The 22330-nt window shown below is 37.5% G+C and overlaps 1 protein-coding gene across 1 annotated transcript in view; it reads right to left on the reverse strand.

Moving 5' to 3' along the window:
* Positions 1–3634: 3634 nt before the first annotated feature.
* LOC134747162 (neuropeptides capa receptor-like) overlaps positions 3635–22330 on the reverse strand; it is a 76166-nt gene continuing 57470 nt past the window's right edge. Inside the window, exons 5-6 of the mRNA XM_063681742.1 lie at positions 8237–8340; positions 3635–3690 (exon numbers count right to left, since the gene is read on the reverse strand). Of these exons, the coding sequence (XP_063537812.1) occupies positions 3635–3690; positions 8237–8340 (160 nt within the window). The remainder of the gene's footprint in view (positions 3691–8236; positions 8341–22330) is intronic.

The following is a 22330-nucleotide window of genomic DNA, read 5'->3' on the forward strand; positions in this document are numbered from 1 at the left end:
TATGGATAAGTAAGTATATCAGTTTGGTCAAATTATCATTGAATAAAAAACATATATCATTTTTGCAAGGGACTAGATTATTAAAACCGTGTAGAATGCCATAGATAGCCAACAAACTTAGAAATATAAATTTGACTTGGCGTTATTATTGTTTAGCTTACTGTCATCAAAAGGACAAAGCATAAAGCAACCAACATGAAAGTGACAGGCTCTATATTTTAGACAAAGCTTTCTCAATACTATGATGGGCCATATGTTCTTAGGCAGAAATACTTCCAAAAATAAATGCACGAAGTATCTTAAGCCTTAATATGTCATACTTACCCAAAAAAATATTAATTAGCAATCTAAAAAAAATTAAAGCAATAAAAAAAAACTCATGGTCGTCAACTTTTAGTCTAAATATCCAAAAGTACATTATAACTGATATAGGAACAATTTATTTTTCCAAACGGTAAAATAGTAATTTAGGTCCAATCTTTGTAAATAGTACATAGGAGCCAAGACAATCAAAAGTGACAAAGCCTAAAAGTTTATATTAAAAATCACATTATGTTTCAAGCTTTAAAATAAAAACAAGTTTAATATGGCATTTCTTTAACGATTAGCCGTCTCTTTTAGACATTAATATAAAAAAAAACAACCCTTAAATATATGAAATGACCAAAACAAAAACATCCATACATATATAAAAGCTCTCTAATCTCTTAAAAATAAACCGCCTATTTATTGTAAGTAGCTCAACAAAAAAAACTTTGACATACCTCAAAATGCTAGTAGCACTTCATGAGAGATCTTCGCCAACAAGTTATTTGGGTGGTAAAGTTCTTGTTCCATAAAATAACTTACAAATATTGGACTGCGCACATCCAATTGTACAAAACTCCAGGCAAATAGTCCAGCACCAGCGGCTTGCCCTTAGGGACACACCATCAGTGAGTATGCTTTCCCTCTTCCGAGAGTGAAACATAACACTGGACACCATACCTTATAGGGTGTACACATCTGTAGTTGTGAGGTGACAGACCTTTTGCACCACATCCTCATGGGCACAACCTGGTCATTCATCACCTGTGGAACATAAGAAACACCTAACCCTATCCAAAAATAAAATGCAAATTGCATAGAATTTATTGGCACAAGTACAAGTTTCTTAAGTAAAAGGCATTTAAAAGTACACAAGTAAAGTCTAATGCATTACACAGGTAGTCTTCTCACAAAATTTACGTTTAACAATGCAAACTAAATTTAAATTTGTCGAGAGACTAGGTAACTATGCCATACTCTAAACATAGTACTACCACATGAAATTTGGATAAACGAGCTATATTACTAAATTAGTTGTTATAAATAACTGTTAACACAAATGTAAAAAAAAACTAGCACCGCTAAAAAGAAAAAGATAGTCATATATGAGCGCACCACGACACTTCACTATCAGCCGCTATTGATGCATCCAACTATATACCTTAGTCATGTGGTCGCCCACTGCCACGTTGGCATCCTTCTTTTCATATGACCAAAAACAAATCAATTGTAAGCTATGCCCTCAATGCGAGGCAAACCAGGCAAGGCAATGGTCCATAGCGAGTGCAGTCTTCGTAGCTTTGCAACGTGACTCGTAATCGTAAGCGAGTAAAATGCACGTTGACGTTGAGAGAAATCGCCCCTTTGGTACAGTACAACCGAGACAATTTTTAGGTTAAGTACCTTCTAATATACCTAGTCGGCTCATAAGTTCTGTCACTGGCCTTTAAAATTTAAATTTGGAACTCCTAAAACAAAAACCGTTCTGCATTTGAATTTCGAATCTTTATTAAATATTTGAGTAGTATAATTTTGCAATTTTCTGTTTTCTTCAACATGGAGTGGACACTTAAAGATAGCCGTACCGCAATAATTGCACTATATCGTTGTGGTCACTCGCCGACTAAAATTTTTAAGCTACTTGAAAATTTAAAATTCTCTCTAAGATTTGTGTATCGTACCATAGAAAGATACAGTGAGGTCTCTAGTTTAAATGACAAGAAAAGAAGCGGTCGTCCGCGTACAGCTAGGACTCCAGCGGTTGTACAAGCAATTAGGGCACGCATTGCCAGAAATCCCGCTAGGAAACAAAAAGTTATGGCCCTCCAGATGGGTTTGAGCAAAAACACGGTGAAAAGAGTGCTTAATCAAGACCTGAGACTTCGTGCTTATAAACGAAAAACTGGCCATCTTCTCAATGGTCGGCTTAAAGCTTTAAGGCTTAAAAGATCTAAAGCTTTATTGAAGAAGTACGCTAAAAATAAGCACCGTTGTATACTGTTTTCGGACGAGAAAATTTTTGACATAGAAGAAAACTGTAATAAACAAAATGATAGAGTGTACGCTCGCAATAGTAAAGAAGCGTCTAATAGCATTCCCCGTATTCAAAGAGGTCATCACCCTTCATCTGTGATGGTTTGGCTGGGAGTTTCTTATGCGGGCGTCACTAGTATGCATTTTTGTGAGAAAGGAGTAAAAACTAGTGCCAAAGTGTACCAAGACACGGTGTTGACTAATATTGTGAAACCACTATCCCATACGATGTTTCTAAACCAGCATTGGGTTTTCCAGTAGGAATCTGCTCCAGCCCATAAGGCAAAGTCTACACAAGCCTGGCTCGCCTCCAATAAAATCGACTTTATACGGCATGAAGATTGGCCCTCCTCTAGCCCAGATCTTAATCCTTTAGACTATAAAATATGGCAGTATTTAGAGGAAAAGGTGTGCTCAAAACCTCATGCAAATCTAGACTCGCTGAAAAAATCTCTTGCTACGGCAGTGGCCAATATCGACATGAAAGTGGTGCGTGAATCCATTGACGACTGGCCACGAAGACTTCAAGCCTGTGTAGATAATTATGGCGGTCATTTTGAATAAATGTTATACATTTAGATTCTCTAGTTTATAAGCTTTCAAACGCTGTACAAATTATACGGAATAAACTTAAACTTTTGATTTTATTTGATACTATGTATATGACAGAACTTATGAGCCGACTAGGTAGCTGCTTCTCATATCACGAGTATCACGGCACGCGGCCGCCAGCCGAGTTCGAGCCGTCCGGAAAGGCGATCCGCCATGCTTCTCTTCACCAACTCAACCACTTTTCTTCACCGCTATTTTCTTACGCAGCGCGTACGCGACTCGGGGCCAATAACCTATTGGAAATTGGAAAGAGGCAGAGTGCGGCGGAGTGGTTGATTGAGAGAAAGACAGATGAGACAGACATGGAGCACACATTTTTATTATATTATAATTAAGCTACATACACGTGTTAACCGGTGGGCGGCAAGAGACGGAGAGCGAGTCAAAAAAGAACGGTATAGTTTGACAGTGACAGATAATGTATCATAGAGTTCATAGATTAACAGACTAAACAATTGTATTTTTGAAAAAGGGTGTACATACATTCCAACAGTTACTCAATTGTTTTTCACTAATGTTAGGGTATACCAAGGCGAATCGGATCACAGGGTGAATTGGATCAGACTGAAAATCTGTTGATATTTAAAATATTTCTTATGACAGGCATCGCAGGCTAAGGGGAGAGACGTATCACTTTAATGTGGTCATATCAATGCAATATGTATTTCGAATATCATCGGATTTATCCCTTGTTGATCCGATTCGCCCTGTGATCCGATTCGCCTCGGTCTACCCTATCTGAAAATAAAAATTGGCTAAGAGCATGTTCACAGGCCATGCTCAGTGTAGGGTTCCGTAGTTACCATTCTATCAGATTAGGCTAAACGGGGGCTATTAGTAAGTACATTACAAGCAAAAGGGAGTATACTTTCGCAGCGCTTTGTGCGTCTTTTTACTAAGAAGAAAATAACTCAAAAACGCAATTTGGCATAGACATATAAATCAATAAATCCAACAGTCGAACAATAAAATAAAATAAAAAATTTTTTGGGTACCTTCCCTACACGTGAAGTGGGGGTGGATTTTTTTTCGCTTTAACCCTATAGTGTGGGGTATCGTTGAATAGGTCTTTCAAAATGAATAGGGGTCTTTAACAAACATTTTTTTTAAATAAGTGAATATTTTAGTAAAAAATCGCTCCGAAATAAAAAAAATGTGTGCCTGTAAAAACAAAAGTATAATTGGCATCGAATTGCCAACGGTTGTGACGGGTGCAGACCCCGTAATACATACTATTAGCTACAGAACGCATTTTGACAAATTACAGAGCAAAACAAACTGGGTACAGTCAGCTAATTACAAACATAAGTGGCAAGCATCGAAACAATATTTTTATCAAGCAGATTTAGAGTTATTGTTTCGATATACAAATTTTTAAATTGAAGGAAAAATGAAAAAACTTACCGCTGCGAGCAAGACTAGAACTTGCGACCTGTTGGAACACCAGCCCAATCACTCTTAACCAGCTGAGCTACCAAAGCAAATTGGACAAGTGTCCCAAAATGTAGCAAGTTCGAGTCCTGTCCGAAGCGATAATTTTTTCCTTTAATTTAATAAATAAATAATAACTGTTGTACGGTCAACGAATGTAATTTATATGCCATAGCGTGCATTGTCACCGTGACGAGAATGAGATTTCATATTGATTTTCATATTGCTTGCCACTGTGACACAGAATAAATAATAGTACTAGGTACATAAGTTTCACTCTCTAATAAAACGCGTCTATTACGTCAGATATGACCGCAAGGTGGCGCCAGTACGAGCAGGCGTCCATCCGTTCCTTAGCGGTGCGCGGCAATTACTATGGCTAGACACCGAAATTGGTGTGGGCAGCGTGGGGCCGCATGTACTTGTAGCGACGCGACGAAATCGCGGAGTGAGCCAGGCCCGACTGTGACAAGGTACGAAGTGGCACAGATATCAAATTCCTTGGTTTACCGGTAGTAATATACAGAGTTAGAAGGAACAGATTGGCCCACTATGACGTTAACAGTTTTGAATGATTCACGGTTAGTTTCACGAGAAACTAACCGTGAATCACACTGAAACTGGTGTTGCTGCGTCGAAATATCAAGAGCTCGAAAACAATACAAAAGGTAATCACGGTCCATATCCCGGTCAATATAAGTCTAGTCACTATGACGTTGTTTGGATAAATACACACTATTGTATACTACGATAAGAGTTTCCTTCTCAACGGCCAGAATGGCGTTCTCGTGTTAAGATGAGTGTAAAGAGTTCGCTCGTCTCATTGACCTTGATGCGAAACGTCAGATACGTAAATCTTGGCCGAAACCTTCCTATAATTATACTTACAATAATTTGGGTCAACCTTACTGCCCCACCTGCGATAGTTTCTAAAACTCGCTGACCTCGAAACTCGCACCCGCATATCGAGTCGAAAGCACAGTTAGCAGCAAAAAAGCTAGGCATCCTCAACAAGGTGAGGCAGTATTTTACACCTAGGCAGCTGCTCGACCTTTACCAAGCACAAGTCCGATCGTGTGTAGAATACTGTTCTAATCTGTGGGATGGCTCTGCAAAGTACCAGCTTGAGGCGCTCGAGTCAGTTGAGAGGAGGGCCAAGATAATCATCAATGACAGCAATCTGACGAATGCTCGACTCCAAAGTCTGGAGCATCGTCGCAAGGTTGCCAGCCTGTCGATCTTTTATAGGATACATTTCGGGGAGTGTGCCGAGGAACTGCACAACCTTATTTCTCCGTCCCATTTTTACCATCGGACTACAAGACAAACGGCACTCCGGCATCGCTTCATGGTAGGAACTCCAAAAATACGCACGAAGCGTTTTGCTTCCACATTTCTTATGCGAACTGCCAAGGAGTGGAACGCCCTGCCCGAGTCTGTGTTTCTGCATGAGTACAATCTGGGGCTCTTCAAGGCAAGAGTTAATAGGTATCTCATAGATAAGCATGCTCCACCGTAGACCACATCATCACTTACCATCAGGTGGGATCGTGGTCAAACGCCTGCTATTCATCACAAAAAAAATCGCATACTTATAACAAAGCGAACGAGAAATACACAAATATCTACACAATAGTCTTGTCAAGGCGTTAGAGTAAGCATTCTCAGACTTTTTAAGTAGGTACCCACCGTAAAAATGTCTGTAGGTACAGTCAGCAACCTAGCACCTTTGCATATAAACTTATATACAGGGGGAGACCCTGTTTTCTGCACCTGACTGTACCTAAAGATACTCGTAAATTTGTTGTTCTAAAATTGCTTTTCTTTAGGTCTCGATAGAAATAGCATAAGATATATATATATAGGTACTTTAACCCTAAAACAGTTGTATGTTTGAACAGATGCAAGATGTTTATACATAGTTGATTATGTATATTGTATATTCTCGTGTATACGTGTCACACGAATATTATTATACCCAGCTCATCTTTTCTTTTCACACAAATCCATGGATTATATTTTCAAATGAAATTCGTTTTCAAAGGGATAAGGGAAGGGAAGGGAACGGGAGGGGAGGAAGGGAGTAAATGAAAACCAATTTCCACTTTGTGGATATAGGTTTTTTTTTGCTTTGTCCTATATTCTTAAATCATTTGCAGGCAATGGGATACTTTGTTTTTGTTGTGGGACACAGTGTTTTTGAAAATTGGACTGTGTGTTCGAATTCGAAATCGTGAACGATAAAAGGAAACCACATGTTAAAAATTTTAGCCTATTTTTTTTGCAGATTGACTCAAATTTGTTCATCGAAAGAAAAAATAGAAACCATCCAGTCTGGGGCCTTCCTATATTTGAAAGCATGATGCGTATCCCCTGGTCACGTGGTGGACTATTATATGCTTATTATTACATCGCAGTTTGTTCTTTGCTAATGCTACTTTGCCAGGCTCTCTAGATATCAACTGGATATCTACTAGATATGAAACGGAAACGATAACGAGATATTTAAGAAAGTATGTCAAATTTGACATTTCCGCGATTCCGAATGTCCTCTTGAACGATCTCTTTAAGATTTGCTTAAGATATTAGTGATATTAATTAGACATCCAATGGATATCTAATGGATATCCCAAATGTCACAATAATTGTAGCGTGAAATGACAATTGGTTTTTCGAATCGAACTACAAAAGGTAACTAGTTGAGAACTAAACTATATCGTATCTCTTAGATCTCGTATTGTTCTCGTATCTAGTAATTATCACGTTGTTCGAATTGACCGGTTTATCATTTACGACGCGTAGTTGTGCCACGAGTGCTACGCCGTAACTTGTTCCACTGTTCCTGCTGCGTAGATAACGAAAACTGAATTAATTTTTAACAAGCAGAAACGTCTGTTAACGATGTTATTAAGCTTAGAATAATAATAACATCGTTCGCAGATGTTTCTGCTTGTTAAAAATTAATTTAGAATGGGAAGCACATCGTAACTGGTGAATTTCCAATATGACTTGGAACTCCGGTGGCCGTTTAAGAAGTGTAACGCTCTAACGGTAGATGTCGCTAGGGTCCCCTAGACCCATATAGTGGGAAGATTTGCTGACTATGGATAAGGTCTCGGTGGCTCAGAGTTGGTAGAGCGCTGGAGTATCGATCCAGAGGCCGTGAGTTCAAGTCTTACCCAAGGCAGTAATTTTTCCACTTTTAAATTTATTCTAAGCTTAACGAAAACTGAAACTTAATTAAACTGAAATAGATGTCATACAATAAATATTATAGGGGAATTCTTACACAAATTGACTAAGTCCCACGGTAAGCTCAAGAAAAAGAAAAGAAGCCCTCCAGTGGTGAAGGCCGGATTCGAACCGGTGTCTTTAGCAATCCGGGCTAACGCCTTAAAAACCCCTAGGCCACCCCGCTACGGCGGAACCCGTCCTAATTTCTCGACTATATTACCTATGCCATCTTACTCTTACTAAGACTAAATCGAAAATATTTAATAAAATAATTTGATTTGTTCCCAAAGTCGTGTGTGGCTTAAATAGTTAGTATTGGTAAGGAAGGAAAGGTTTCAGGACCGTTTGGAACTTTGAATCCTCCCGATTCTGTTCTATTGAAGTATAGATTTTGAAAATTTAATAGTGCGGAATTAGTTTACATAGTAGAATACGTCTAATACGATTGCCCACATAATACGCCATTTTACGTAGCTTTCTGTAGCTTTCTCTGTAGCATACACTTTCAGGACTTTCAAGCGCGTTTTTGGTGGTCCCTTCAGAATCTTCTTCAGCTGGTTTCACTGTACTTGTACAGGATCGAACTGACCCAATGCCGCAATGACCGTGTTAAACTTACCCAGCATCCGGATGATGGCCTTCCGAGATTTGGCCTGCCGCGTCTCTCCGTGCACTTGTCCGTTCAGCAGGCCCATCTTTGTCTTCTCTGACACTTTTGTCGACCTGAAACAAACAATATTCTTTTTCATTTCTCATGCTCTGAAAGTTGGTCGTTGTTGTTCTAAGAAGCGCGCAGAAAATGATAGGTGCTTTACTTTCCAGCACACTAGAGCATTTTACTTTCCAAGTACGTTTTTTTCTTATTTTTTAAGATATTATAACCAATTAAAATTTGGTATTTAATGGATTTGTTGTACAATTTCATACTCATATCATAATTAACTCCCCATTTCATAAATAAAGATACTTTATTAATCCGTTTTCATAGTTTTATTTCATGAGTAACTATCGCGGTAAACGAAGACAATATTAAAGATACTTTATTTAAATTGTTAATTGAAAGTATCCTCAAGAAATACTATTGAACTACACACCTACTTAGTCATGTTTTTTTTAAATGCACAATGTATTTTACTTTCCTAAAAATGCACTCAAACCAAACTCAAACTTGTGACCTTTCGGAACCGAATGTAGAAACGAAAAACCGTAATGGCTCCATCATACTGGGCCACTAAGATGGGCCAGCGTGTAGAGGGTAGCGGTGTCGGATGGCTTATGGCGCTGCGGGATGGCGATGGGATGGCCTAGGTGTCAGTTTTTCATCCGCACATCAAAGGTAGTGGGCCAGCGATGGTGCGTACCGACGCATCTACGCGTAGCTCATTCCATAGTGCGTGCTTTCAACCATCGCATGGCCATCTCGCTGGTCCAGCTCTGGGCCATCGTGTAGAGGAGCCATAATGCAGCTGCAGCTGACACCCCAACATCAGCTTTATACAAATTATAGTTTGAGTGACGTAACAATTCGATAATCACATTTGAATTACCTATTCTCGATTCGACACCACTATTCTTTGTATGTCGAAATATCTCAGGGCACTATTGATATACACTTAACATCATATATAACTTAACTATTAAACTTAAAGCTTAAATCTAAAAATAAATAGTACCTTAGCAGAACCTTATACCTTAGCAAACCTTAGCAGATTTGCCGTGGAGATGAGATGGGGCTAGGGTGTCTACACAGGTGGCGTCCCACGCCAGCACCCGTCCCATCTTCCACGGAATTAGTGTCTCTACACTATTGGCGATGATCGTTGATAGTACCATCGTCTATCATCGGCAAGATCATCGTGCTAGCATCCACATGATCATTTGTACAACGCAACTACCCGGCGATTCCCTTTGATGCGTGCCCAAAAAACCGACAACTCACGGGTCGCAGGCGATGATAGACGATGACTGGCGGGGCCTGCCAAGTATGCTATCTACACTATCGTGCCCGCCAGTCATCGTCTATCATCGCCGATAGTGTAGAGGAGCCATATGTAATTCAAATTAAGCCCGCCGGCATTAGAATGAGGCAAACTGTAGTAATGTATGCTTGTAACAGAACGCAACTACAGACTGCTTATAATGACCCAATGCATACGGGAGTGGGGGGGACAACGAGCGTCGTTTCTTAGTACAGACGCTGTCAGATGATAATGAACTGTGTAACTATAGGATTAGCAATATCAGATCTCCCTCTCTTGCCTGGACGATCAATGGTGGTGCTTGTGTAAACGTAACATTAAAGGATTATTATAATAAACTCGGTGTTAACTGAAGAAACGTTTTATTACTAAACATTACATGGCGCAGTCGTCAATCGAACATATTAAGATTTATCGTGAATAATAAATTAATACAAAACGGAGAACAAGGAAGGCACAGAAGAAACAATGATGTCGGGTATAGAATTTAAAATGCCTGCACCGCTGCAATTGGATTCAGTTGGTGATATGTTGCTAAAGTGGACGAATTTCAAGCAACAGCTTAAGATTTTTATTACGGCCGCTGGATTAACAAACGTGAATGAAGCAAGAAAGTCGGCAATTTTGTTGAATTGTATCGGACAAGAAGGGCTGGAACTGTATTATAACTTAATAAAAGACTGAAGATACCCCAAAATTTGATGATCTGCTCAAATTGTTCGACCAATACTTTGAACCCAAGCAAAATGAACTCATTAACACATTTAAATTCAATAGCAGAAAACAAGAAGATGGCGAGACTTTTGACAACTTCTACATCGCTATCAGAAAATTAGTAAAAAATTGTAATTTCAAGGACCTGGAAGATAGAATGCTGAGGGACCGAATTGTCATGGGCATCAGGGACAGAAAGCTGCAACAGAAATTATTGGAAAAACAGGACCTTACTCGTACTTTAGAACAAGCGGTGGACAAGTGCAGGGTCGCTGAGCTGTCGAAGGAACATGCAGAGGTGATCCGGAAGCAAGAACCTGTGTCGGTTGATCTTGTGTCAAGTCAGCCAAAGCGTGAAGCTAAGTATTTTAATAATTCTAAGAAAAACATGAAGTATAGTAGTAAATTTTATAGGTGTCTGAAATGTAATCTAGAACATGGACCAGCTGAATGTGCAGCGTTTGGCCAAACATGTCATAAGTGTAAAAAATTAAATCACTTTGCTAAGGGTTGCAAAAATAAAAATGTAACTTCAATTGAAGTAGAGCATACTGAGGATAATAACCTAGTACATGATTTGTGACTAGTAAAGTTGGTTCACTCTATAGGAAATACTAGTAACATTAATAATAATGAATGGTTGTCAAATTTGTCCATTGAAAATAAACAATTGACTTTTAAATGTGACACAGGGGCTCAGGTAAATGTCATCTCATTAAAAGATTTAAAAAATATTGTCAATGATGAAAATCCTCAACACAAAGCAGCTTTTTAAATTGAAAGCAAAATGGAATAATTTCTTTCTTGAAGATTTACCTACTTATTTAGTATCTAACCGTTTGTGGCGAGTAAACATTGTTATCTCAAAGTCTAACATAATTTCACTGAAATATTAAAACAGTAGGATATTTAGGTCAAATTCGAAAGGTGAATAAGCAAAAGCTTTTATTATCTGAAGGTGGCCTAAAAGAGATTGCTGTTTTAGAATTATTTATGTTTAATTATTTTTAGGGTTCCGTACCTCAAAAGGAAAAAACGGAACCCTTATAGTATCACTCGTGCGTCTGTCTGTCTGTCCGTCTGTCACAGCCTATTTTCTCCGAAACTACTGGACCAATTAACTTGAAATTTGGTACACATATGTAAGTTTGTGACCCAAAGATGGATACGAAACGTAAACAAATTAATTTTGAACATGGGGACTACTTTTGGGGGGTAAATGAGAAAAATAAACAATAAAGTTTTTCAAACTATATCTTGTTACATATCAAATAAAAGGATCATTGTGAGAATCTCAAATATATATAATATATTTTTGTAATTTTAAAATAAATAGTTTAGTAGTTATTTAAGAAAATAGCCAAAAACTGACCATTCCCCCTCCCAGTTAATCTCCGAAACTACTGAGCCTAAAATTTTGAAAAAAATACACAAAATAGTTCTTTACTTATAGATGACAGGAAAACCTATTAGAAATGTGCAAACGTTAATCGGACTTAATTACTTAGTTTAGATCCGACCCCTACGGTTTTTTAAAGACATTTCACTCACGTTTCACATAAAAAAATATATTGTTAAAAATTGTGTAATGTACGGAACCCTTGGAACGCGAGTTCGATTCGCACTTGGCCGGTTTTTTTGCAATTAGTGAGTTTTGGTTGTCACCTGACGATACAACTTTACGTCTTGTTAGCTTTGCCCGACTTTTTTGGAACAAACTTATCTTAACTAAAAGTAATTGGATCGCAAGTTCTAAAGATCCTGAGCCGCGCTGAGTAAATCCTTACTTATTTAGAAACAAACACGCTATATAATTCATAACTATAGGTAAGTTGTCTAGTTAAAGAAATCAACGGTAAACAATTTAAATCAAAAGTCAAAACAGCATAAATAACAAAATTATGTTAAGCAAACTTGAACCTAAAGTAAAGTTGTATAATTATGGTTAGATTTACGCACAAAAAACCGCCTATAGAAAGCCTAATATTGGCCATTTTGTTCGCGACGGAAATCACCAACCTCTGAGGTAGGTGCGGGGCGGGTGCTCATGGCGTTGTGATTCTTTTCTTGATGGACTTGAGGGCGGTGTTGCCCGTAGCCAATGTCACGTAAAAGGGTAGGAACAAAGTAAATGCTCTTAGAGCACGACGCTGTTCGGTGGTTGTTGTAGTTGTCTCGTAAAACCGATAGCTGGATTTTACGAGAAGCACGTGGACTACCGGCCGTTGACTCCAAAATGGTGGTTAAACACGCTTTGAGTTTAATTCTCCATTCACTGCACACTACCACATTAGATTATTGTATAATAAAGCTATCGATATTACACTTAAAACAATATTAATGAGCAAAAAACAAAGGAATTAATCACGAGGCTACTATCAAGATGGCGTTCGAACCGGAAGTCCGGCGTTGTGATTGGTCGTTCCAAACGACACGTGACACGTGTAAGCGTAGGGATGGGACATGTTCATTACAGGCAGTGGTACGTACCAGTTGTACCATAATTGACTGTGGTAAAATTGTTATCAATAAAGTCTACAGAAACAATACTTAATAATATTAACACAATATAATATTTCATTAAGTAGGTAGTTTAAAAAATGTATCTAAAATAAATACTTAGCATAATTATGATATAAGATTCCAAACGTAAAGTACCTAATGAGGGTCCCAGAAAATATGTATGGAATTGAATACTCGGTGTTGCATACATTTTGTCGTAAATTTACATTCATGAGATTTACACAGTATGTAATTTGTAAAAGCGTTAAATAAATAAGGTGCATCTGAGTAACTCCAACTTCCGTACTTTTTAGTATTTGTTGTTATAGCGGCAACAGAAATACATCATCTGTGAAAACTTCAACTGTCTTACTATCACGGTTCATGACATACCTACCAGCCTGGTGACAGACGGACAGACAGTGGAGTCTTAGTAATAGGGTCCCGTTTTTACCCTTTGGGTACGGAACCCTAAAAACTAAACTACGTAGGTATCTAATCTACCTAACTAAGATAAACTACCAACTAAATAAAACTACAGATTCTACATATTAATTATTGTCAATAAAAAAGAATCCCAGTTTTCTTTTATATTTTTTAAAATGGTACAATACGGTACGGACGAAAGCACGAAGTTTCCGCAACTGACGAAACCATCACCGTCACATCACTAGTCGTTAACGTGAAAGGGATATCACATTGCATTTTCATGTTGACGAAAAGGGAAGAGCATACTTCGTTGCTGCTCAGTACAACCGTAATGACCAGTATAAAATGAACCGTGATGTTTTTTTATACCACGACGGTGGCAAACAATCATACGGCCCGCCTGATGGTAAGCAGTCACCGTAGCCTATGGACGCCTGCAACACCAGAGATATTACATGCGCGTTGCCGACCCTTTAAAAACCTGTACACTCCTTTACTTTGCAATATAAATTATTAGCGAACGAATTCAATTATTTACGATTTATTTTCGTACAGACGTGCACACTGCTAATAGGTTGGGCGCAACTGATCGGCGCGGCGCGCGAGCAATCTTATATAAGACCTATACACCATACGGGCGGTGACCGCGAGTCGTCCTATAAGCTCGGTCTATAGGGGGTGGTCTGTGGATTTACGAGAGACTGTAAGCGAAAGCGTGACCTTGAGTTCCATAATGACTTAGCCCTAATCTCTTTCACCCGACTGATAACTTATCTGTCTACTAGATAGATCAATACATATAGGAAGTTTTTTGACAAAATATCGAGGCTACGGTATCAAAACACTTCTCACATCGCTGCGTCTTACGTAAGCGAACAACTCGCGAACATGGAGCGAAACGGCGCGGCGCGGCGCGGCGCGACGGGCCCACGGCGTTCGCGTTCGCAAGGAGATCGCCCACGTAGGACACTTCTATAGGTATTAAAGGATTGATTCACCCCGCACCGCATGCATCGCATCGCGTGTTGTTCGCCTATGTACTATGCTGCGTTAGCAACATGGAAAAAGATACACTGAATATATTATGCTTAGAGGGGATTGTATGAAGGGTAATCGGCACTGTTAAATTCTTAAATTCGAAAAAAATGTTAATTAGCTATTTAATTCATATTTCTCACAACGCATGTTATATACGCATGCGATAGAAGCATTGCGATCCTTTAAAAATTTTTTTTTCTTTTTGGCACACTTAACGAAACCAAAAAGTGCCCTTATATCTGTGCCGGTCCGGTCAAGTAAAATGAGCTAACTTAAGGTTTTAAGGTACTTTCCCTCCAGGGTCCATATTTTTTTCCACAATGTATTAAATTTATTTTGTATTTTGTATTTATTTATTTGCATAATCATGTACATTACATTACATAGATGGTATTTGCAAAGTAAGAGGCACTGATACCCTGGTAGGGCATAGCAAAAAATATCTTATACACTAACATAAAAAAATTACATATTAAGATACAATAATAATTTATCAAAAACATTCATATAAAATTCAATTCAATTAAATTCAATTGGTATAGTATTTAAATAATGTCACATAAATTCCAAATACAAGTCATATACTTATACACCTTAGTCATATACTATGTTGACATGCACCTATGCATTCTTACATTAAAATACAAACATTACAAAACTATTAACAATTTTTAAATTATTCTCTTATTTATTAAAACATGTCAAAACGTATATCTAATCTAAATAACATATCTCAAGCAACATCATTCATCAATTCTTTTATTAATTATAACTATAATATGTACAATAGTTTAATATCATGCAGTGTCAGTCATATATTCTCCAATTGAGTAATAGGCTTTATGGAAAAGGAATGTCTTAAGCTTTTTACTAAATACACTTAGTGCGTTTTCCGCCTTGATGAATTCTGGTATTTTGTTGTAAATTGTTATTGATCGATAGTATGGCCCTTGCTTGTAGATGTTCAGTTTCGATTCTGGGGCAGCTAACTTATTCTGGCGTCGTGCGCTTTTTTGAAATTCGTACATATATATGTGCTTCCTTACAAACATACTAATTTCATATATGTATATGCATGGTAGGGTCAAGAAGTTCAATTTTATAAAATGGTCTCTACAACTTTCTGGCAGATGAACGTTCATAATAACACGCAGGCATTTTTTTTGTTCAACGAACATTTCTTGTGCGTTTACGCTATGTCCCCAAAGGATCACTCCATACCGAAGCCAGGCGTAGGCATAGGCGTAATATGCGGAGCGGGCGCATTCGATATTTGTGCTTCTTTTTGTTACGCTTAGTGCGTAGACGAAACGCGAAAATTATGTTTTTAGATTTTCAACGTGTCCTTTCCAATTTAAGCTTGTGTCAAGTTGTAGTCCTAAAAGGTTTACTTCGTTTACTTCTTCTATTCCGATTTCATTAGATAAATTTGTTAGGTCTAAAGATAACTTTTGATAAGGCTTGAATTGTATTAGTTTGCTCTTTTTAGGGTTTAGGTCTAGACAGTGGTCCTGCAACCATTGTTTAGCTTCTGTAAGCGTTGATTTAATCTCATAATCAATGTCATAGTTTTTGGGGCATTTGAAAAGTAGGGACACATCATCTGCAAAGAGTACGCTATGGTGTTTTAGGGCTTTGGGCAAATCATTTATGTAAATTATAAACAGAATGCAGCCTATAACGCTTCCCTGTGGTATGGATAAATTTATTGTTCGCGTTTCGGATCGAATATTTTTAAGTTCCCCTGTCTCTTCGTCATAGTATGGGATTTCTACTAGTTGAGATCTGTCGCTCAAGTAAGACCGTAGCAATTTGTGTGCATTTCCGCGAATGCCAACTCCATACAATTTTGCTAACAGGATTTTATGTGACACTCTATCATACGCTTTGGTCATATCGAGGAGCAAGCCTATCGCATAATGTTTCTCGTTAATATAGTTTAATATTTCACTCACATATTTATACACCGCGAGGGTAGTGCTGCGGGCTTTTCGAAAACCGTTTTGGTTTTCGTCTTTAATTTAAAGCACTTATTTTATCAATATTAATCATAAATTAAAACTTGTTCGGAATGGAGCGTAGTATGCTAAACATCAAGAAAATTCAAAAAATCAACCATACAAAAATAAGACAACACACAAAGAGCATAGATGCTCTCAGCTATGCCAAAAAACTTAAATGGAGGTGGGCGGGCCATGTAGCACGTACTCAAGACAGGCGCTGGACAGCAAGGGTGACGTCGTGGAAAGGACCTCTAGGAAAAAGAGGGATAGGAAGACCTACTATGAGATGGCAAGATGATATCACCAAAATTACTGGGCCAAATTGGATACAAGTGGCAAAGGACCGAGATACATGGAAGGCTTTGGAGGAGGCCTTCACCTGTGAAAACGGGGTTCTTGAATAATATTATATATATAGAACGCTTAAACAAATATGAAATAATGTAAAAAAAGTTCAAGAAATAAAAGGCTTTTTATTTTATTTTTATTTTATTTTTTATTTTTATTTATTAAACAGCAATAAAGTTAAACAAAACAATATTGTTTACATAGTTTATATTATGACTCAAGCAATTATTAAAAAGTTGATAAACTACTTCTATTTAATCTTAATAAATTAAAATCTAAATTTACCTTTAATAACGCTTCTAAGCCAGTTCTTCGTTAATTTAAGTAGATGAATGATTTACCTACATTCTCAATTAATCGAGTTCTTCGAAATTTAATTCAGGCACTCAGTTTAGGGGTATTAATTTCTATTGAAAACTAATTTGTTAGTAAATAAAAGAAAACAGTTTAAGTTTTTAGGTCCGTTGACCTAAAAAGGAACTTTGCAAAGCCTTGCTTCCTTTGTGTTTAATACCACAACCGTGTCCTGTTTATGTTCATCATCATCATTGATCTTTGACATCAATTATATGATGGATTAAGTAGATTCTATTATTTATTTATCGTATGGCATATGTACATGTCACTGGATTACAATTTAAAAAAACAAAAACATGGTTAGTTAGAATTTCGCCCTTCCCAGGTACGCGACTGCTTCATCTGACAGGATCTTAAAATCGTCTACATGGCCTGTGTATTTAGTAAGAGGGCATTCCAGAATGATGTGGTTGATGGTCTGATCCGGGTGCCCGCAGCTACAGGCAGAAGAGGAGCTCCAGCCCCATTTGTACCAGTGGTGGCCGCAGTTGCAAACTCCTGTTCTTAGGCGGTTAAGAGCGGACCACACCCGACGGGGTTCAGCGACGGGGGCGAGTAGATTCTATAAGAGTGCGGCACTTACGCAAATGACTAGTAAGGCTAATGCGAAAGCGGCAGCCGCGACCGGATAGCTGGCAGGAGAATATCATGCCCGGTGACGAAGGTAGTATGAATTCAGCGCGCCTCAATGAGTGTCACAATTCTCACATAGTTTGAAGAAGGTTAAACCATTCTACATTGTGTGCGAATACTCCCTCCCTCCTTTTGCCAGTCGGTAGAATCAAACAAATCAACAACATGTACCGTCACGCTTTACACTATCCTTAAAACGAAGCATTGGTCGCCCAACCGGTCAAAAAAGGTAAAATATCAAAAAATATTGGTAATATAAAATAAGTACGGCTAAGGGATAAGTGTAACTGGCCTACATACCAGGGCCTGTTTATGTTCACACATTGATTAGTGTTTAGTGCAAGTTCATACAAGTTAATTTCATACATCTGTTTACACATACAGCACGTATGTGTAAACAGGCCCAAATGTGAAAGTCAGTCACACTCATCCCGCAGACACAGTTACCTATATTGATCTTACGACATACCAGACAAAGTAAAAGTTTTTTATCAAAGCTAAAAACGGTTAATCAATCAACATCTATCACTCTCATGTGTCATATCGTAGCCATGTCATGTTTGTAACATGACATCGTCTTCTAGTTTTTTCCACCTGATACCTACTTAATACCAAGAGCGTGCGAAATACATCCTTGTCGAAAATGTAGGACAGGTATTTTCCAAGAGCTTGATTCAGATTTAACAACTTGATAAAGTACAAACAGCAACACTCTTAAGGCGGTTCCCTGAGCCAGAAGGTGAAAAATCCCCTTATATGATCATGTTTTTCTAAGAGGCGTTGGTGATCGTAGACGTGGAAAAAATGTATGTAGTTCTTGACTATATTATCTTTAATAACATAGCTTCCGATACACGAATTATGACACTTCGCTCGATACAATTAATTCCTATAGTAACCTCTAACTCGGACTTTTAATCAAACTTTACTCGGTTGTTTATTATGTGATACTATAAACAAAAAAAGAACAAAAAACAATCTTAACTTAAATAGTAATTTCATAGCTTTCGAATTTCGATATTGTAAGGTAACGTTTTTAAAATAAATAAAAATCGACAAAATTCGATCAAATTTGACACTTGGCACGCATAATCTTTCCCGTTCTTTCTTACCAAATGTGACAGTGACAGCGACAAACCGATGGAATGGCCTTAACTGTCCAAGGGGGGGCCTTATGCCTTTTGTAATAAGTTTTACGAACTGTCAGTTAACAGTGTGGGCGACGGTACAACTTTGGCAACAAATCACTATTTCTTTTATAAAATATTTTGATTTGTGTTTTTAAAGTACCTAGTTACACTACTATATATAAAATAAAATAAAATCGTTTATTGCAGACTTCATAATGGTCAGATTTCATATAAATTGTAAACTGAAATAGATGTCATATATTAAGTGGCGAGGTGGCCTAGAGGTTCAGGAGGTTAGCCGCGATAGCTAAAGACGCCAGTTCGAATCCGGCCTTCATCACTGAGGAGCTCGTCAGTTTTGAACTAGTCTTGATAGTAGATACCTTTGAAGATCGCTTACGACTGTTGCATGCGAAAAAAGTGTGTCGTGGGTGGGTTTCAGAAAAAATTGCACCATTTACTTTTTTTTCGAAAAACCATCAACTTTTGGGTTATTCAGACTCAGAATCACGAGTACTATTGAATGAGACAAAAAAAAAAGTGTCCCGAGTTTTTCATACAAATTTTTGGGTGTCAGTGTTGTAACATGTCCATACAACATGTATGTGAAAATGCGTTACAAAACTGATTTGTTTTGGGCACATTTTTTATCTTTTTAAATCGATAGTCCTCGTGATTCTGAGTAGGAATAACCCAAAAATTATTTGAATTTTCGAGAAAAGTAAATGGCACACTTTTAACTAAAAATGCCCTAATGACAAAGACGATCGTCAAGTTCGTTTCAAAACCAGTTCAAAACCGTAACAAGTTGTTGAACCCGAATCGGGCTCCTTGTCGAAAATGTAGGACAGGTATTTCCCAAGTTAGAAATATAATTTGCACCAGATACGCAACCCTCCCTTTAAGTTAAGTGTTTTCGTTTGTTATCGGTACTTTACCTACATATATCTTATACCTTTAAACGAGCAATTCAATTAAATATACATAATTCTTTAAATAAGAATTATGTATATATATTGGGGGGATCTCGGAAACGGCTCTAACGATTTTGTCGAAATTTGCTATATGGGAGTTTTCGGGGGCGAAAAATCTAGCTAGGTTTTATGTCTGGGAAAACGCGCATTTTTGAGTTTTTATATGTTTTCCGAGCAAAGCTCGGTCTCCCAGATGTTTTGTACCTAATAGGGGATATTACTGCAATGTTCTGCCACCAGAGTGCAGTACTAGCCTTTTTAGTAAACCATAGAGTAACTTATACATACTGTACCTTTAACAGGTTTTTGACAAGTTTTCAGAGATAGTAAAATATGACATTGATGCATCAAGGCGGTTTGTTTACAGAGGACCTACCGGGAAACGCGAATCCGAAATTTTGCTATCTGCCTCTTTATCGCTCGAATATCCAAGAGTGACAGAGATGTTAGATAACGAAATTTCGTTTTTCTTGTTTCGCGATAGACCCTCAGATTGTAGTAGTGGCGCCCCCTTCGCAGAGTTTCGCGTAATATTCCCTATTGTAATTTTAATGTATGGACTTTGTCTGAAATAAAAGAATTTTATTTTATTTATTTATTTATAGATATTTTTGTCACGTTTCACGCCAAGTTTATTATGGAGGTTATCACATTATATCAGTTTCATTGTATGGTGTAGGTATTTATAACCCGTTAGTGCACTTCTACGCTTCAGATTAAAATCGAACAATACCTGAGCTGCAGAAATAATGCATTGATTTCAATCCCACAGCCGTTCAAGCATGAAGCTTTATTTAAGCTTCACGAACCACGCCACATGCGAGCACGAATTGAATAGCGGCTTACCTAAAAACCTAACTTTATCTCCCTGTCTGTTAACTTTTCAAGGCTAATTTACTGTAGGCACAGGCCCCAATTTGTCTTTTCTGTACCTAAAAGTTACAAACATTGGTTCAACAAATGTCCATAATTCTGATAAAGCTAAATGGGAACTTGTTTTAGGAAGTAGGAAGTCACAACCAAAAATTAGGATCCATTATCTTTAATTTACGGCACAGGGCGGACACGCTATACATCAAAAATCACTCGCGTTTCTATGTGTGAACGGCACGTCCGTACACGCGTCATGCGTCATAGTGTGAGCAAGTTGCTTAAAAATAGTACTGAGAGCACGCCAGAAGTCCGCCAGATTTCTGTCGCGGGGCGAAGTAATTCGAGTCGGGGCGGGGCGGTGCGTGGCCGTTCTGTATGATAATACTATTACTTATTCTGTGCTTACGGAAAGTAACTTTTGTTTTACTGCGTATGTATGACCCAGCGGGCCTAAGATGGTCACGGTTTTATCGTCAGTCATTGTGACCGTCACTTATTCACAGTGATCGGAATAGGTAAAACAAGGTCATAAAGTGGAGACTGCCTTGCGATAACATTTTTTTTTTCGGGATTAAAACTAATTTATGTATGTATATTGTCAAAATTTTCTCTGCTACTTTTTTACTGAACCACTCCTTACATATACGAGTATTAACAAAGTTTAAGCTCATTAGCACCTCCAGTTAATGAATTATTTCGAAGTTCAAACAATGATAAAGTTGATGAACAATTTAACGTTGAGGTAAATAACCTTTTACTTCACAAAGAGGTGAATGACACCCTACAGACCGGTAACCGCAACCAAAGCCTTCAAAGAAAATGTTAATTAAAATTTATTAAAAAACTTCGTCATCCTATTTTTGTCCTCCGGGCAAGTAAGAATAAGAATAATTTCTTATGGCTAATATTACATAATGCGTGCACTTTTACATATTACGTGCTTTGTTGCGTGCGCCCAAAGATAGATATAACTCCGTAATAGATAGATACAGTCTAAGGAAAAAACGTGCCTCGAAAATCAAGAAAATTTGATTCTCGTTCAGAGGGCGCTACTAGTTTTGGCCTACAGTCGTATAGATGGCGTTGACGGTTTCGTTTGTTATTTAACAATTTTAACGCATATCAGTGAAAGAACATGGGTCAAAATCAAAAAAATAATTAATGCAAATAAAAAAAATCATTTATTTATTAGGGGCATTTCACGTCAAGCGGGCTGCAAAGAAATTTTTAGGTTCTGGATTTTGTTCATTGTTGGATTAATTTGACCTATATGTGAACTAAAAAATTTGGCATCATTACTTTTTTAATATATTGCTTCGTTAAAAATTTATACGCATTTGAAAAAACTACAAAATTTGAGGAACGGATTTTTTAAAAATTATTATTGCAATTCTTTCAATGGATTTAATTATAACTAAATAGTGATTATTTGAGAATAGACTGCTTTAAAAGTAGATTTAAGACGAAAGTGGAGTACCCGCGCAAACGCCTTTTCATACAAACGTAGTCCTAATTTTTCGTCATTTAGATTTAGATTCATTTATTTCATAATACAGATTACATTATAAATTACAGGCATGTCAATCTACAAGAATTCATATTATGTTAGTCAAAATAAGGATGTCATAAGAATGTAATCAATAAAATAATAATTTAAGAATTAAATAATCACATAATAATAAGATTTCAAAATAATGTCGATAGTATCTCCTAGTGGTGGATCGTCAAAATAC

Source organism: Cydia strobilella, chromosome 14, assembly GCF_947568885.1.
Source record: "Cydia strobilella chromosome 14, ilCydStro3.1, whole genome shotgun sequence".
NCBI lineage: Eukaryota > Metazoa > Arthropoda > Insecta > Lepidoptera > Tortricidae > Cydia > Cydia strobilella.